The sequence below is a fragment of the Aspergillus homomorphus genome (assembly GCF_003184865.1).
Source record: "Aspergillus homomorphus CBS 101889 unplaced genomic scaffold BO97scaffold_24, whole genome shotgun sequence".
NCBI lineage: Eukaryota > Fungi > Ascomycota > Eurotiomycetes > Eurotiales > Aspergillaceae > Aspergillus > Aspergillus homomorphus.
In genome coordinates, this window is record NW_020291910.1 from 289,876 (window position 1) to 307,756 (window position 17,881).

Here is a 17,881-nt window from a genome sequence, read left to right on the forward strand (position 1 = left end):
ATTCCCATTGCTGACACCCGAGGTTCGAGAATCTTCAATATCTCAGTCTGAAGTGCAGTTCCTCATTCTCACAAACCAGCCTGATACATGGGTAGTTACCACTCACTTACTTACGCCATGGTCCCTGAATGAAACAGCCCCCAATTAGTGGGAACCTTTTTCGTTCACTGTCCACACATGATGTTCTAAACTTGACGCACAGACAAACCCATTGAATAAGCTGAGGCCTCGGCATCCTCTTGGCGAGCCTATACCATACACAGTCTAGACTGTTTCTTCCTATGGCGATCCGTCAGCCATCTCCACCAACCTTGAACACTCCTCTCCACGGGTGGCACAATCCTAGAGAACACGTCTAGATACGACTGGTACACCCCTCAACAATGTCCCGAACACTTCGTCGTTCCTGTACTGCATGCTACAAGTACAAGCATAGCTGCGATCTGCGCACCCCACGATGCACGCGCTGCATTAAGCGCAACGTCCAATGCGTCTATGCCAATCAACCTTTGACAGCGCCGGAAAATAGCGGATCGGCCATAGCGCCGAGTGAATCCAGCACTTTGGCCAGCTACAGATTCTCTGGTCTCGACCCTTTCGACTCCTACCCCCAAACGCGATTACCCCGGGAACGAGTTCAACGTCTGATCCATAGTTGTACGTATCGCTCTCGAATGTACTATATCAGGCACCTCCACTCACCAGCCAGTTCTGCACAAAATCGCTTTTCAGTACTATCCGCTTGATCTCAACGCCACAACCAATCCGTTCCTCATTTCATGGTGGCCTCTAGCTCTTGGCGATCCGGCTTTGTTTCATGTCTCCTTGCAGACAGCGTGTTTGGACGAGGAGCTGCTGGCTCAGAAGGGCTTTCAAGGCTCTGAGATCCTCATGACCGATTCGGTGGCTTTACTGCGTCGCAAGATCGAGAACCAGTCGCTGGCTGTGCAGGACGGGACTATGAACTCGGTAATCACCTTGGCAGCGATCGAAGTAAGGTCTGATCATTCGGGTAGTGGATGTCTTACTAACTGTAGTGGCACCAGTTCGGCAAGGGAAACATCGATGTTGCTGGGATGCACGTCAATGGAGTGAAGAAACTGGTCACCCTGAGAGGCGGCATCAATTCAGTGAGACAGACCAGCCCGTTGACTGCTCGAATGATCAGCTGGTATGTTGCCTTCTCTGTCGGTTGGAACTTCTACTGATATAATCTATCAGGGTCTCGATGATTGTCACGGGTCATCCTCAATTCGACACCCAGGATGATGTTGGCATCGGAGATGGCATACCCCCAATTCCTGAATGGCAATTCAATTCGTCGAGCGTTCTTTTTATCGAGGAAAAAGCGATTGACTTTCTCGGCCTCGTAAATGACGATGTCGAGTATGCAGTTCGGAATGTCTTCATCCGTTTGCGCAACGCTTTCCAACGTGCGCAACATATACCCATTCCTCCGACCCACCTTCACGACCTGACATGTTTTGTCATTCATCGACTACTTCTGTCGGCTCCTTTAGATACTACTGAGAGGAATCCTGAGGATTCGCTACCAACCCCATCCCCCCTCACGGAATGCGTCCGCTACGCCACCATCCTCTACATGTTCATCATCCATGGGCCAACATATTACTCACACGCAGTCATGCTGAACACGATGGTCACGCGGTTTGTGCAATATCTGAAGCAGTCCGATCTGACGCCCCATGTACACACCCCACTTGACGTCTGGTTCATGGCCGTTGGGTTAGTGGCTTCAACTGGGACTAACCCCTCCCATTACCAATGGTTCTTGGAGAGAGCCCGTATGGTCGCTTCAGGTAATTTACACCTGACGAATTGGAGCGACGCAATCAAAAAAGTCAAGAGCGTTCTCTGGCTTGACACAGTCCAGGCGGATACGATTTTCCGACCGCATTGGGATGCTGTTTTCAGTGAGGCGCCAGATGTACCAGTGCACAGGTTGGATCTAGCAGCTTGTGTTTCGTCGAGCAGGGCGCATGAGGATTTGATGACATATAATCATGTCTGAAACATACACACGATATGTTGGCAGCCTGCAGCAGTCAGACGGAACTGGAATTCGCACACCATGGTAGGTTTGAGGCTGGAACATGCAGGATCAAGGTCTAAAACCACTCACTGTTCCGCAGTACTCTAACGCGCTATTACCCTACAACTACTTGGCAATCGAAATGAACCATTCCTCCGAGACATTCTCGACATCAATCGGTAGGTCTGTGAGACCTGACATACAATGGCTCAGTCTACGTTCGTTGGGATAAGCAGTCTCCGCCAAGCTTCCGCTCCGCACTCTCCGGGTGCGAACTCAGGTGTGATTGGCAGTTGCGCGGGGCGAGCCGGGTTGAAATCGAGGAAAAGAGGAGCTGCATACAAAAGGACAAGCCGGGCTATACCCGGAAGCTATGTAACAAGAAAATGGTTCCTGTTGCCCTGATTTGTTGACACGGCAATTTCAGGACTGGTGTTGAATCACGGGTAGCACGCCTACCGACGACAAAAGATTCTTCCGCCGGTGAGCCATTGGCCAAACACTGCTGCAACTGCGATGACCGAGGGAATGAAAAGAATTCAGCACAGACCTTTTCAACTCGTCAGCAGCGTCCCTTCTGACTCGTTTGACTAATTCTTGCCCCCTTTATGATGTTATGATTGGTTCATCGGACTATCCGCGTCGGACCTCCGACACTAGGAGGGTCCCCTCGGTCTCTCGCGGTGCCGATATCCGGTGGCAATCTCAATAAAGATCGAAGGCTTGCATCTCAGGAATCTGAGAAAAAGCCATGTATCTGCTACGTACGCAAGATCCGATACATCATGACGGTTGTGCCTGAGGCGACGGTCTCGCCGCCACAGCCCGATGATGTCGAAAAGGCAGCCAAGCCTGTATCGTCATTCGATCCCAATCTGGTGAGATGGGATGAAAATGACCCTGAGAACCCACAAAACTTTCCCACGGCGTACAAATGTTGGATTACCTTCCAATTGGGCATGTTGGCCCTGAGTGCCAGTTTGGGATCGAGTATTATATCCCCTGCGCAGACGGAACTAGTCGAATATCTGGGGATTAGTAAAGAGGTCAGTATACTGGCCACGTCGCTGTATATGTAAGGCTCATCTAAATCAATATCTAAAAGCCACTAAATTGACGGAAGATAGTCTTGGCTTTGCATTTGGGCCTCTATGTTGGGCGCCTATTTCAGAGATATGGGGGCGTCGCTGGTCGATGCTCCCAGCCGTCTTTTGCCTGGGTCTGTTTAGCATTGGCACCGCGACGAGCAAGAACACCGCTTCCGTGCTCATCACACGGTATTTTGCAGGCCTCTTTGGGTCTGCTCCTGTGAGTAATGTTTCCGCAGCACTAGGGGACATCTTCCACATGAAAGCGCGGGGGATCGCCTCGACCTCCTACGCCATCTGTGTCGTCGGTGGGCCTACCATGGGACCCATCATTGGGGCCGCGCTGGTTTCGCATCCCTCCCTCGGCTGGCGCTGGACAGAATACATCGAAGCGATCTTTGTGTTCTTTGTGTTCGCAGTCACCTTCTTTTGTCTGCCCGAAATGTACGGGCCTGTTCTCCTGCATAAGAAGGCGGTCCGCCTCCGCAAAGAGACCGGCAATGCGGACCTATACCATCCGCACGAACACCTGAAGATCGACGCGCACAGCATCGTTACGAAACACTTTTCCCGACCCTTGGTCATGCTCGTCACCGAGCCCATGGTGACCGTGGTTGCTCTATACGCCTCCTTTACCTACGCCCTCCTCTACCTCACCCTCGAGGTCTTCCCCATCGTCTTCGACGACCTCCGCCACTGGAAGCCCGTAATCGCCACCCTCCCCTTCATCGCCCTCTTCGTCGGCGTCCTTCTCTCATCTGCCTTCGTCATCCTCGTCGGTCAACCCTACTACATCCGCAAATTCGACCAAGGCGGCGGCAAGCCTGTTCCCGAAGGTCGCCTCATGCCCATGGCCGTCGGCGGGTTCCTATTCGCAGCGGGTCTCTTCTGGTTCGGCTGGACCGCCGCCCCGAAATACCACTGGGCCCTCCCCTGCGTTGCCGCAGGCATGTTCGGGTGCGGATTCTCCATCATCTTCGGTCAGTGTATCAATTTCTTGGTGGATACGTACGGTCCATATGCGGCGTCCGCCACGGCGTCGAATACATTCCTGCGGAGCGTGCTAGCGGCGGCGTTCCCGCTGTTCTCGCAACCCATGTTCCGAAATCTAGGCGTCGGGCCGGCCATGTCGATCCTGGGTGGAGTAGCGGCTTTGGCGATCCCGGTGCCGTTCTTGTTCATGGTGTATGGAAAGCGGCTGCGGGCTTTGTCGAGGTTTGCGCCTTTCAGAGGGTGATTCTCTTTGGTTGGGGAGTAGAGAGGACAGCGGGTGGAAGGTAGGGCAGTGCACGACAGGCTAAATGCCGTGTATAATACATTTCACTCAGCGGGTTTGCATATATATAATCATGACGTACACATACGCGGAACCATAGACAGAAGGAGAGATATAGAGACATTGAATATGTACACATCCGCACCCATATTCCCACCTATACAAATGTACACATAATGATCCTGGGAACTATCGAAATCTTGAACTCAACAGACCTTTTTCCACGGTTTTCACGACCACGCTAGTAGAATTCAGCCCTTTTCTTTTTGCGTTGCGAGGCTCTACTCGTCGCCAACTGCCGAGTTGGATATCTTAACAAGTGTTTTGATTAATAGGTCATGGCGTATGTACATTGATGCTCGGAGTCTGAAAGAAGGCATGCTAAGACAGTATGCAATGTTCTTGAACAACCTATTATATACACAACTTAGTTGTAACAAGGACGTTGCCCCAATTAGCAAGCATATATTCCCGATAATATTACTCCCGACGAGTAGAGTCTCCCACACAGCAGCTCTAGATCCGATGACCTTACCGTGGTACAGCACAAATCACACTCCCTTGTTGATTCTAGGCAAAAAAAAGAAAAGTCTTTTTTCTATGATCGAAACGAACGAACTACATACGAATTCCTCTTTTATTCCCGCTACTTCTACCAAGCTAACAGAAAAACACAGCCGAAAAAAAAGAATTCTCCGATGCGGGGAATCGAACCCCGAGCTGCTGTGTGAGAGACAGCGATGTTAGCCATTACACCACATCGGACCTTGTTATAATAATCCTTGTACTGCGCAATAATGACCGTATTCCATCCCGATGCTAGTACCATTGTTTACTGACTGCTGTCGCTTCCTTGATAGGGAGGGAAAATTTGAGCAGTTCAATGTTCAATCAATTCTTGGGCTAACTAAGACCAACCAGGGCTCGAAATTATCTCAGCTCGCTCTAATAATATTTTGTAATCAGTAAGCGAGCGGCGCGCTTTACTAAGTATTCTGGTTTTATAAGTTATATATTTTTAAAGCCAAAAAATAATATATTCATCATGATATCCGGAAACAACAACCAAGCCTCCTCATGAACTCCACGATCTCCATCCTTGCTAAGCTCCGGCAAATCCTTTTATTAGAGATTTCGGACTGGCTGTCATCATGCTGGAGTCAGCGTGTTACCTCCAGAAACCCACTCGCCTCCCATAACAGCAATGCCACATACTACACGTGCGCTGCACTACTACACTCTCAGCGTGTAGTTATCCAACGCCCGAAATGCAAGCTGTGCTCCAAGAATGACAAGCTTCTGCCTTGACTATGCTACTAATCGCTTGGTTCTCTGCGTAGCATAATTCCAATGACTTGATCTTTATACTGGTCTCTTGGATCTCCAGGATCTTACGCACGAGGGCCTACAACCCATGAGCAGAACCATAGGATGCGCGCATCGTCGTCGCGTCGCCAACAAACATCTCCAAGTACTGGGTGCGGCTGTGGCGCCACAAGCCCGTGGCTCCTTTCGTCTTCATACACTACGCTCTGCTGCTGCTGCTGCGGTATGAAGTGAAGCACTGGTGGGTAAAGAGCAGGTTAAGCGGTACTCCCCAGGCACCGGAGGGAACGCGCAGGGAGCTACACTCAAAATTGGTCGGGTTGGGAGAGGTGCTTTGCGAAGATCACGTTTCTAAACGATAGCAGAGCGAGGGGGTTTGGGATGAAAGAAAACCTAAGTCCCACGAATGAATCGAATACCCGCGAAGGATGAAGTGAAACGAAGCATTAGTGGAAGCTCACCACGTAAACTCAAATCAGGACTGGTAACCGAACGTTAGTACTGACAAGACACTTTACTAGTCTACGATGTCGGTATAGCTCTTCGGGTAGTATTACTCTCTCAATCGATTTATCATGGCCCAACACTTCGCACAGCCCTAGCTGTGGAGCTATATGGTACAGTACAAGCGATAGTTGACAGTAGTCATCCTAGATAGGCCCTGGTAGCCTAGGCCACATTCCACAAGTTTTCCGGCATGTCTCAAAAAAAAGCTCTCTGTTAACATTCATGATACAGATAATACAGAGACCAGAAGCCGAGCCCTTCCCCTAAGTATGTGTCATATTAGCTTCAGGCTTTCTGTTATTTAGGGCGCTTATATCACTGTAACTTGCACATGGCCACAGACCTCATGGTATATCCGGGATTCCGCGAGCGGACTTGGCCCCGGGGGGCGGGTTGGGTCAAGAGCTGGGCCGACTCCTTGGCATGGATTTTGCCCTGAAATGAAGTTAATAACACGGCTTGGGAAGTACCAATCTCGGCTGAAGCTAGAGTTCTCCCAGTACTGCGCCTAAATCAAACAATAATAATGTAAGCTGCTATTCATTGTGGTTCGTAGGCTGGGAGGTAGTAATCTTGAGGAGGTGGATGGGTGATTTCGCATACCATGTACACTGCTCTTTTAGAGACAATCGTGACTACTGTACATCCTACCAAGCCGGCGTACCAATCTGGAAGGGGGCGTTGCCAAATATTATCTGCTAAGCTCTCGACGCATCAGTATCAAGCTCCCCCTGGTACTCTATTATCTTCAGAGGGGTCCCGAAAAATGCGTCAAACTGGTCGGTTGTTTGTTGTGGAACGTAGCTGCGAATTTGACGAAGCGCGAGAGTTCGTAATGCACGGGTCTCAAGGACTTTCCCGATGGTACCGTGATATGACGCATTGGTATCACTCCACCCATGACCGAGCTGAGGTTCGTTGCTGCGTCTTCTCGTGCTGGCGGAGCAACCACTTCAAGCTGGACTGCATAAAGGAACACATGAACGGACATTGGGTTCATCCAAATGGCTTGGACCGCATCCAGGATTGCTGCACACGATTACTGAAATGCCAGCATCAGTGGATAAGGTGTAACTTACACTCTCGGGAAGATGAAGTGACTTGTGTTGACTTCCGCTCCATGCGAGATCGTTTTCAAGAGATCCACCTGAAGTTCGGGAAGAATGGCATCGGCTCTGGCAAGCGCCCAGCAGAGGACTATGTGTGCGAGAAGCAGTCCCTTCAAAAGTTGCAACATGGTCTTTGTCTGCTGGCAGAACAGCATCAATGATGTTGCTAGGATGTGGGAAATACACGGGCGGTACTTGAAATGTTCAGCCTGAGCTGTGAGCAGAACCCAGTTAGCAATATGGCTCGGTTTCGCCTGCTACTCTTTTTATCTTCCCTGCAGCGCTGACCTGACATGAAAAGGGGTAGCACAACGACACCAAACATTGAGGTTACATCCCCTAAATCAGATTTCAACGAGGGGCCGAGGTGAAATAAACAAGAGGATGAGGCTATGGAGGAACTCATATTAGTGCCGGGTACGGCTATTCCATGTCGGTTAAATGTCTAAAATATCTCACTGACATGGCTTACAATAAATACGAGCCTAGTGTTGTTCTTTACGGTCAATATACGGGTGGCGAAGGTAGAGTTAGTGAGTGGGCAAGGATAAGTAGCAACCAGAGTGGACGCATAGACGTTGAATGAGCGGCCCACCTGGACCCTGGGAGATAGAACAGGTAAGCTTTTGACCAGAGCCTGTTTGTCGTTCGACCTGTCGGGATAATCCAAATCGTACGCGATGTAACCAGAAGAGACGCTAAATTAGGGCCAGTCCCCACGTGTAGACGTACTTAATCTCAACCTGCTTGGTCCCTCCCCTTTCCTTCCATTACTCCTCTTGTCGTGCGGCCTGCTCTGGTATCATGGAAGACCTTCCAACGGAGTTGATTGAGAACATTGTCGGCTGGGTGGAGTTCCCGGATGTCTGTGCTCTCCGCCTGACTGGACGCAATATATCGCTCAAGTCATCGACAAATGCGACCTGCCAGCGCTTTTACTCTTCTAAACGACTGGATATTACACAAGCCTGCCTTGAACAGCTGGTCCAGTTCACTCAGACCGGGCAAATCGGCCATTGGCTCCAGCGGCTTACTCTTCATGACTGTGCGGCGCGGGAGCCTCCTCCCTCCAACGCAGCCGACCTGCTATCACAGGCACTGGCAAACCTGTGCGATCGACCAGGCCAGCTTTCTATTCTGCTTCGGATAGACAGATTCGAAAAATTTGAGGAATCCAGAGAGATTGCGTCGCGGCTCTTCCACCTGACCCTGTCGGCGCTTGAAAAGTCCAAATTACCGATTATGGCGCTGGATATTTTCAAAGAGGGCTACATGCACCTACATGGGCTCCACTGCAGTTTGGCATTTAGCGACATCGGCAATGCACTAACACGCCACGACAGGGCCGCTCTCGTGACATCCTTTCAATCATGCCGGAAGCTTTGTCTTAGTCTTGGACATTCAACCATCGGATTCGACTTGGACCGCGTAGTAAGATTGCGGCTACCGTTGGAGTTACCCATGACATATGACGGGGCCCGCCACAACACCCAGTCGCTGTGTGATCTTCTCAGTCTGTGCCCCAACCTAGAGGAACTCCAGCTCTTGTGGGAGTATGAAGAGTTCGATGAGACGAATGCCTCCGAGGAGGAGTTACATTTCTTCAATCGGGTGGGCGCAACCTGTAGCTTTGCGAGCTTGAAGCGTTGCTCACTTCGGGGCATCAGAACGAAAGAGACCTCAATTATGGCCTTCTTTCGTCGATTACCGCAGCTGACGGAGCTCATCCTCGAAAACATATCGTGCGAAACTGGTACATTCGACGGTCTGCTTCTGCTCGTGTCTACCACTATGCCGGAGTTAGACCGCTTATGGCTTAGGTGTCTACACGATGAGTCTGGAAGTCTGGAATTTCAAGATGAGCCTGCACATTCCGTATGGAAGGGACGACCGGGATCTCCTCAACGTGGTATAAGACGAAGTGGATCCGACGCCAGGAGGCTGGTGGTGCCCAGCAATAGGAGAGGATAGTCTTATTGATTAGTATCTTTCAATATAATATTTGGCACTAACGCCCAGGACAAAGCGCAGTATTAGACAAGAACCAATTCAGCTGCGGCGCCGAGAAGGTACTGTGGCGTCCTGGTGCCTAAGCTAACATTCATATCACACAGTAAGCATGAAAGTAAAGCATGGTAGCATTTCGCATCACGCCATCATCCACTAATTTTACACGATGTGACTCCAAGCGGAAATTAGAGAAATAATGCTGAGCCTTGAGCTCCGAGGGTCTTATTTGCTACTGCGCTATCTCAACCTAGCCAGGATTGTTCCGGTGGAGGCTAGGAAGGGGACTTGACACTTTTCTGTCCCAAGGAGGCTCAAAAGAATTGAACATATAATCTCCCGGGTCTCATGGTCGCTTTCGATGATTCAATGTTAGAAAACAAAGGCACAGACAGAGATCTCAAAATGTTTCATCGGACGAAAGACCGGCGGTGCCCTCAGCTCACATGGAATGGCCCACTTCGTTATCTTTACCTGTTTCATGCATTTCTGGTCTGGTTGACACCCACTGTTCATGCCATTTCCTTTCCATGGGGCCTGGCGCCACGTGCCTCTGGCTCTGTCGTTCCTTCCACAAGTAGCGGCACAGCGACCTCTACGCAAACGATAGCATTTTCCTCAGCCGTCGTCGTCGAGTCTCGCGTATCCGCCCAGATGTCCCAGCTCGCGAGTGTTCCCCCAATTCCTCTTCCCACGACCATAGACAACTATGAGACTTGGACTCAAGTCGCAAGCTTGATGCCTCCCTTGCAAACCAACAATGTCAAGGAAGACACCTTGGACATGGTGGCGGCGGTGAGGGATGCGATCAAGACAGATTCCAACTCGGGCACGACCATCCAGGGTCTCGTCGGTCGTGAAGCCCCTTTGAGAGTCCTCATTGTCGGTGACTCGATGACGCAGGGCCAAGAGGGAGATTATACCTGGCGGTATCGGATCTGGCAGTGGTTTGAGGCGCAGGGAGTCGCGGTGGACTTTGTGGGGCCGTACACGGGCACCGTGCAGCCCGATCCTCCCGCTGCGCCGGCGTTGCCCCCGCTCTATGGCCAAAAGGCCATGCCGGGAGAGCCGAAGACGAGCGGTGGGTACGCAGCAGGGGTCTCGACCGGCTTCGATCGTGATCATTTTGCTGTCTGGGGCCGTGCCGCGGCGGTGGACAAGGGCTTAATTCACGATGTTCTCAGTAGCCATCCAGCCGATCTGATGCTGCTGATGCTGGGCTTCAACGACATGGGCTGGTTCTACAGCGATGCGCCTGGCACGCTAGACAGTATTCATACACTGGTGAGCAACGCTCGCGCCGTCAATCCCAACCTCAAATTCGCCATCGCCAATGTACCCCAGCGGAGCTTTATCGGTGGCCGGGATGATCTACCAATCAGTACTAATATCTACAACTCGCTGTTGCGGGGTGCTATCCCAGGGTGGAGCACCGTGGATTCGCCCATCCATCTTGTGGAACTGCAGGAAAACTACGACTGCGAGCCTAGCGGATGTCCCGCTGGCTACGACGGACTGCACCCTACCGTGATGGGGGAGTTTCAGATTGCTCGTGCATTCAGTCTCACTCTAGTCAACGACTTTAGTATTGGCAGCTCTCCATTGTCTATCCCAGCTAGCGTCTCGGGAAGGTCTTTGCCGGTGCCCGCCAACTTTCGTGTATTTAGCAGCGCGACAGGGGTCACAGCAACATGGGATCCCGGTAGGTCTCCGTACTCCATTCATACCACCTTGTCACAACAGCCCCGGAGGTCAAGACAGACAAATGACTGATAATACCATCAGTCTATGGAGCATATAGCTATGATGTCTCGTCGCGTATCCAGGGAGGTATTACCGACTTCTCTGCCGGGAGCGTCAACTCAGCTCGCTGGGACTCAACCTGGCCCATTGACGGCTGGGTCTATGAAGTCAAAGTCCGCGCCAGCGCCGGAGACAATATCAAGGGAGAATGGACATCAGTTCTATCCGCAACAGCCCATCCGCAGACAGCAGCCGCACCTCGGAATGTAGTTGTCAAAGCCACTGCTACCGGGTTCGACATTTCCTGGGACCCTCCAACGGGTGCCTATACCGACTCTATTCGAGAGTACAACGTGTTATACTGGGATAAATCACAAGACTGCACATTCATCACAGGCGGCGCGTTTACGGGAACATCTGGACACATCGATAATCTCACACCGGGCCACTATTATTTTGTGGCTATTGTGACGTGGAACGCAGCAGGGGAGGGATTCCCCGGTATAGTTACGGGCCTCGTTCCTGGCGCAGGTACTCCCCCACCGCCAACAGATCTGACCATTGTTGCCAACGACCCGACCACCATTCACATGACCTGGGGCAAGTCGGCCAATGCGGCGGGCTACCGGCTCTGGAACCGTAACGTGCACGCTGCAGGCAGTGTACTTACGGCTCTGAATGCAACAGTAGAGACCACTTGCAGCGACCAGTACTATCTTTTCCCAGGTACCTGGAACTACGAATGGTGTGTCAGTGCGTTCAATGGAGACTTGGAATCCCCAAAGGGTAGTTGTGTTGTGGCCCCTTCTCCAGCTGCCGGTGGGGGAGCTATTCAAACCTGTCCTGCTCCAGCTCCATGGTGTCCCAATAGGAGCAGCAGTGGCAGCAGTGGCAGCGGCGGTGGAGGAGGAAGCGGGACTGGAGTTACTACGAGCCCCCCAACACCCGTGCCTACCGGTGGCAACCAAGCATGGCCGACTGTCACAAATGCGCATTGCAAAGGCCCCGACTGTCAATCTGGTCACTGCATCGGTCCGCTCTGTATTTCCTTTGGCTGCATTGGCGCTGGCTGTCTCAACGGGCTCTGTACAGGTCCCACGGATTGCATTACCCGTGGATGCATGGGCGCGGGATGTAAAGATGGAGTCTGCGTTGCCTCTGACTGCATCACATTGGGCTGCCTAGGCCCAGACTGCAATACCAACGCCGAGTGCACAGGGCCCCATTGCATTGCGCTGGGCTGCTCTGGCCCGGATTGCGGCAAGGACGGTATCTGTACCGGTTCTGACTGCTGGGAGGCCACTTGCGGTGGCATGGGCTGCGCCGGTGGCATCTGCCCCAATAACGATAGCTGTGAAAGCTACGATGATTGCAAGGGCGATGATTGCTCAACTGGAGGAGGCAGCAGTTGCAAAGGCGATGCTTGCAGTAGCTGTTCGGGTCCGGACTGCACGGGTGGCAAGTGCACTGGGGATGACTGTACCGGATGCAAAGGCAAAGACTGCCATAGCGGACGGTGTGTGGGAGGCAGCTGCAAGAGCTGCACTGGTCGTGACTGTGATCCGACTACTGGCCGTTGCACGGGATCAGATTGCAGTGCCTGTACAGGCCAGGACTGTGTTTGTTCAAAGGGGCACTGTGGTTGCAAGGGTGTGCACTGCACTGCATGCCGTGGACAAGGATGTAGCTGTTCCGACCTTGCAGGAGCCCTCTGTTCCTGTGTCTCTGCCGGGTGTAGTAGCTGTTTTGGCAGCGCCTGCAGTTGCTTGGGGGTCAGTTGTGGCTGTACTGGCCCTGGCTGTAGTAGCTGCGCGGGCCCTGGCTGCGAGTGCCTCAACCCGGAAGGATGTGCGGGAGGCACAGATACCAGCCCATCCAGAACCTCCCAGCCCACCAGCTGCGCTACTAGCGTGACCGTCACCGACTGTGCGGTGGGATGCTCGATCACAAACTATGGCGACACGACCCGGGCGACAACCTGCTTCACAACTCGTTGCTCGACGGTCGTGGGGTGCGAGACCCAGGGTACGACAACGACCACCGACACGATCACAAATATCTGTCCGACAACATTCAACTATGGCTCAGTAGGAACCTGGAATCCAGATGGTCCTGTGCCAACTCTTGGTCCTGATAATAGATACAGTGCCAGCGGCGAGGGGGAAGTAACGACAGAAACCGCACCTCCCACCACAGCCACAGTTGCAACAACCACTACGTCCAACCCTTCTCGTACAACATCCCTTCCATTGCCCACCATTGGTGAATCAGACGTGCCTAAATACTACTGTTTGAAGGATCACCACGGCAGCTCGTATGCATCTTTCAACTCAAGCGGCCTTGATGCAGCGGCAGGCTCACTGTGCGGCTCCGGAAATTCCCTCAAGCCTGGAGGCCCGCCATACACCTACGTCTATTCTGATCCCTACGGAACCAATGTCATTGCGTCTGTTCAATGGGCTGACAATCAATCTGGTTGCAATGCCGAGAAGGAATTCGCCTTGGGAAAAGATCTTGTAAGTTTTCAACCTTCCCCCTCCCAGGCGCTATTCCTGCTTCTTCTCTACTCTTACTCCAAGCCCATCAAGGACCGCTCAGATATAATATACTGACAAATTATCACAATACAGTGTATGGCAGTTTTCGAAAAGATAAGCACCGCGTGCGGCGAAGACAGTACGGAAAAGTACGGCGGTGGCATGGTCGTCCGTACCTCCGGTGGCTGCATGCAGTGGCTGCTCTTTGGGCAGACGGCCCATGGAGAATGTAGCTGCAATGAGAACGGATGCACAGACGATAGTCCAGCCTGCTGTGCAAACGGCACGTGCGGAAGGAGTCGGAAGTCTTACATTGTGAGGGTGCACCTGATTGCACCCAGCGAGGTCGACACTGCTTACAGCCATCAGCTGAATTCTGGGATAGGGAATCAGCAGACACCTTCCCCAAGCTCTTCCACTCTTGGGACTTCCACTCCAGCGGCCTAGGGGCGAGTAACAAGGGTCATTGGAAGCAAGCTGTATCCATATGTAGAACATCTATAAACCGTACACGTTGTTATTCCCAGAGCTCGTTTATATCCTTCTTCAGAAGTAGAGCTGGCGGTGGTTATAAATTTGTAGAATTAGTTGTTTGTAGATTCGTTCATTTATATCTTCGTAAATTTATAAAATGTTGTTCAACACCCAGAGTCAAACTCCCAGACAATAACTAGAAAATAAACAGGAACTGTGACAGGATTATATTAGGTAGTAGCTCGCTTGTTGAACTAGTACCTGCGTCCCTTACAGGCTTCAAGGCAAAGCGCGAATTGTGTTATCCGGGGGAGCTCCATCCCAGATCCAACTCTGGTGAGTACCAGAGTTGACCTTGGTCAGACATATGTTAACTGAGAAGAATAATGGGGCTCTTGGTTTGTGATTAGCCTTGATGTACGGAAGACCTTGGGTTTGGGTCGCTGCGACATGCGCCCGGGGTGGTGGGCGGGGGAAGTCAACTGTGCAGGGGTGGAAAGTTGTGTGAGGGAGGGTGTTTTCAGTCTTCGTTTCAACCCCCGACTACCCCAACACTCCAAGCATATAATATACCCCCCACCAAAAAGAGACCGACCATCCGAAAGGGGAACGAAACGACAGCATGGAATTGAAACTCTGATCTAGGTATCACCTTGCGAGTTGGACCCCAAGAGCCCATCGCATCTTATCTCGGCGCCCTTGACAGCCCTATGCGCGCCCGCGCGCCCCACTCATTCAGCCCTTTAGGGATGGAGTTTGCGAGATTGTTGGAGAGGATTAATGCGGTGCCCCACTCACCATTTTATTCCTGAAGGCTGTGAAATAACAACGAAATCTAAACTTGTCACCAAGACTAAAGACTTTTCGCACAATCGATACCTAGCATATCATACTCACTCAATTCGCCTAATCTGACCCCATCATCCACCTCATTCTCGCTTCTTATGAGAGGAAGCCTACCACCCAAACGACTCCTCGAAGTACTCCACGTCGCGGAATCCTCCCTTCATCACTCCATAAACCGCCATTCGGCACTCGTCCGCCATGACCGCCGGTCCACACGTCAGCACCGCCAGCCGAGCCAGACTCGCTCTCGCCTCCTCCGAGACTGCAGTGACGGTAGCCGTGATATCCGGGCGCCCGTAGCATAATTCCACACCCAGATCCTCCACTCTTAGCGGCCCTGATTCTCGGCTGGAAGTGCCCTGCACGAGTTGGCCAGCTTCCTTCGACTCCGCGCCCACGGCATCGATTGGCGGGGACGTAATCGAGCTGGACTTCTCTCCTGCGACAACCGTCATGGTGCCCATCCCACCCTTATCCGTACAGTACAGCGTCGTGTGGATGTCAGAGCACTCCAGCGCGGTCGCCAGATCCGAGCAGCAGATTTCATCAAACATCTGCCTTTGGCGACCGGACCAGACGAGGTGGATTCTGGTGGTGCGGGTCGTCTTACCCCCCGCAGCAGCGAGGCGAGAAACGTGGTCGATGATGTAAGGTACTGCCGCAGCGATACCCGTACCCCCGACAACCAAGAGAAGAGTGTCGAAGGTGTGGAGGGGTGCGTGATGGCCGTAGGGTCCTTCTAGCAGCAATTGAGGGGCAATGGTGAGATTTTTATCCCCGGACTTGCGGCATTGGTCGCGAAGACGCCTTGTCCAGCCGTCGTAGGGCCGGATGTAGAAAATGAGTTTAGTCTCAGTCTCCGTGAGACGGTAACAGCCTAGGGTGAAGGGGTGGTTCTCCCAGCCGCGGAGGGTTAAGGGCTGATAGAGGTAGTAGTGCTGTCCGGGCGCTGGGGTGAGACTGTTGGCTGCCGGGGTAATTTCGATACGAACCAAGTCGCTGGCGGGACTGTATGACACGGTGGCGGAGGAAGACTTGATGAAGCCTGTGCCGAAGTGAACGTGCCAGTTGCAGTAAATCACGCGGAGGTATCGGACGGTGCGGTCGAAGCCCCAGATTGCGACCATTGGCCAGAGGTAGCCGTTGTAGACAGTGCCGTCGAAGCTAGTGTGACTAATGGGTGTTAGTAGGGGATTGAAAGCTTGTGTTTGAAAGGTAGACGGCGTACCGGAAAAGAGAGTAAATGGTTAGGATGGCCAGAAGGACGTGGATAACCAGGAAAATTTCGTAGAACTTCTGCCGAAGCCATGTGCCGGATTGGAAGAGCATGACCGACATAACCACTGTGGCCTGGGATATGTGAGAAACCTTCTTAAGTAATGGTCCGTAGAGTAGCGACGTACGACAATACCCATGTAGAAGTAATTCTGTTTGAGTGCACTGTGATATCTTCCATCTGGTGCGCCAGTGTGTCAGTCCCATCTCAGACATCCCATGAGAGGAAGTATACCAACCGTAAACTTCGAAGACGACAGTGTAATTGATTGAATGTACAATGGCAAGGAGAGTGCAGGCCCAGGCCACATGCCGATGGAAGATGTTGAAAGACTGAACGTTAAAATTCGTGGCCCACAGGAAGATGTTGTTACGTCCACCAAAAAGCCAGAGAAAGGGAAGGCAAGCATAGGACAGGACTCCAGTACGGTCGGACGAGTATTGCCAGTTTTGTTGGTAGAGACTCGGGGTCCTGGTATGGTTGTTAGGCAAGACCTATTAAATCAGAAGGATCGAACGTACTGAATGTTTCCGGTAAAGCTCTGATAGTCAATGCAGGACAGGATAATGCATACTGCGTACCAGCCAAAGACGATCAAGAGATCCAATCGCTTGGGGATAGTATGAAACCAGAAAAGTTGTTGATGGTTGGAGAGGGCCGGGGCAAAGCTGGCAGGAATGACAAAGTTGGTCCGGAGGAAGTGAGATACAGCAGCCACTGGCGCACAGAACTTACGACCAGCTGAATAGAAGCCGCTCTTCTCAGAATCACCGCGGCCGGGACTATTGTGCTGCGCTCGAAGGGAGTTCCAGGCCTTGACTATCATACCGAGTACCAAGATCCCGCCCCAATAACCCATGAGACCCCAGCCATAACGTTTGTCTTTAACCAATGCGTAATCGTGGGTGACCTGTCACCTTCAGGTCAATGCTTTCCCTCAGAACCCCACAAGGGAGCACTTACATAAGACTTGTAGGCTCGTTTGTAGTAGGAATGGCTGAGTAAGACTGGGCTGTCGATGGTGCCGGTGGTGGTAGTGCTGTTAGTCTCCGGGTCCACAATCGGCAGAGACGCGATGTAGGATTCGGTGGCGTTGGCAATGATATCGGTCAGGTCGATCAGGGTGGCGCTGTTCTGCGCACACAGACTTTGCCAGTAGGGAATGGTGGCCTCCAGTTGCTTATTGTTGCACCACGCTTTCGCACTAGCATACAAAGACATGACACCCACGGTGCTCGTGCAGCCTCCTGTAGACGTGCTGCCATGGTGACCACGCTTAGCCATTCTCTTTGCAAACGCCCGTTTTGACGAGGAACCGTGGACTGTGGTGCCGCTGGCACTCGAAGAGCCATGCGAGGTGGAACCGCTTGCTGAACTTGACGAGCCATGAGAGGTAGACGAGTCGGTTGAGCTTGAGCTGGTCGCAGCAGCTCCCGCATACGTGTATGACCCCAAAGACTCATATATAGAATAGAAGCAGTAGTCCGCAAGTTCAGGAGCAGACATGGTGAACCCTCCCGCCAGGACTGGGACACCAGTCCAGGCGAGGATCAGGAGTAGTGTAGTCGTCACTCTCATCTTGCACGCCGATGAAGAAAGATTCCCAACACCACAGAATCTCGGGCGCGCAATCAATCTT

The 17,881-nt window shown here is 52.2% G+C and overlaps 5 protein-coding genes and 1 non-coding gene across 6 annotated transcripts; 4 read left to right on the top strand and 2 right to left on the bottom strand.

The window, feature by feature from the left end:
- Positions 1-383: 383 nt before the first annotated feature.
- On the top strand, positions 384-2,032 carry BO97DRAFT_425813 (Zn(II)2Cys6 transcription factor; the record flags this gene model as incomplete). The annotated part of the gene is made up of 4 exons (XM_025697096.1): positions 384-657; positions 710-993; positions 1,047-1,171; positions 1,222-2,032. 4 exons carry the CDS (start codon positions 384-386, stop codon positions 2,030-2,032), a joined length of 1,494 nt encoding a protein of 497 aa, XP_025550339.1.
- Positions 2,033-2,648: 616 nt separating this feature from the next.
- Positions 2,649-4,422, top strand: BO97DRAFT_106828 (MFS transporter). The gene is made up of 2 exons (XM_025689875.1): positions 2,649-3,128; positions 3,181-4,422. The coding sequence occupies exons 1-2, from the start codon at positions 2,839-2,841 to the stop codon at positions 4,376-4,378; spliced, it is 1,488 nt and encodes a 495-aa protein (XP_025550340.1). The 5' UTR covers positions 2,649-2,838; the 3' UTR covers positions 4,379-4,422.
- A 688-nt stretch (positions 4,423-5,110) lies between these two features.
- Positions 5,111-5,182, bottom strand: BO97DRAFT_t177. The gene has a single exon. It is a non-coding gene; the product is annotated as a tRNA-Glu (tRNA).
- Positions 5,183-8,163: 2,981 nt separating this feature from the next.
- On the top strand, positions 8,164-9,330 carry BO97DRAFT_454430 (uncharacterized protein; the record flags this gene model as incomplete). Its single annotated transcript, XM_025699107.1, has 1 exon — positions 8,164-9,330. One exon carries the CDS (start codon positions 8,164-8,166, stop codon positions 9,328-9,330), a length of 1,167 nt encoding a protein of 388 aa, XP_025550341.1.
- Positions 9,331-9,771: 441 nt separating this feature from the next.
- On the top strand, positions 9,772-12,038 carry BO97DRAFT_347859 (uncharacterized protein; the record flags this gene model as incomplete). Its single annotated transcript, XM_025691864.1, has 2 exons — positions 9,772-11,068; positions 11,152-12,038. Coding segments are annotated over 2 exons (2,184 nt in total), but the record flags the coding sequence as incomplete, so codon positions are not given.
- A 2,924-nt stretch (positions 12,039-14,962) lies between these two features.
- Positions 14,963-17,842, bottom strand: BO97DRAFT_454452 (ferric reductase family protein). Its single transcript, XM_025699108.1, has 6 exons — positions 17,206-17,842; positions 16,764-17,152; positions 16,481-16,713; positions 16,370-16,422; positions 16,195-16,316; positions 14,963-16,139 (listed from the first exon to the last, which is right to left on the bottom strand). The coding sequence occupies exons 1-6, from the start codon at positions 17,818-17,820 to the stop codon at positions 15,077-15,079; spliced, it is 2,475 nt and encodes an 824-aa protein (XP_025550343.1). The 5' UTR covers positions 17,821-17,842; the 3' UTR covers positions 14,963-15,076.
- Positions 17,843-17,881: the final 39 nt, after the last annotated feature.

What these genes read in the sequence shown, in the direction of transcription:
- BO97DRAFT_454452 (XM_025699108.1), bottom strand. Translation starts at nt 17,820, where the DNA reads ATGAGAGTGACGACTACACTACTCCTGATCCTCGCCTGGACTGGTGTC. An exon ending in AACGAGCCTACAAGTCTTAT is followed by an intron (nt 17,153 to 17,205) that starts GTAAGTGCTCCC and finishes TGAAGGTGACAG; the next exon opens with GTCACCCACGATTACGCATT. An exon ending in TGTCGTCTTCGAAGTTTACG is followed by an intron (nt 16,423 to 16,480) that starts GTTGGTATACTT and finishes CTGGCGCACCAG; the next exon opens with ATGGAAGATATCACAGTGCA.
- BO97DRAFT_106828 (XM_025689875.1), top strand. Translation starts at nt 2,839, where the DNA reads ATGACGGTTGTGCCTGAGGCGACGGTCTCGCCGCCACAGCCCGATGAT. An exon ending in CTGGCCACGTCGCTGTATAT is followed by an intron (nt 3,129 to 3,180) that starts GTAAGGCTCATC and finishes GACGGAAGATAG; the next exon opens with TCTTGGCTTTGCATTTGGGC.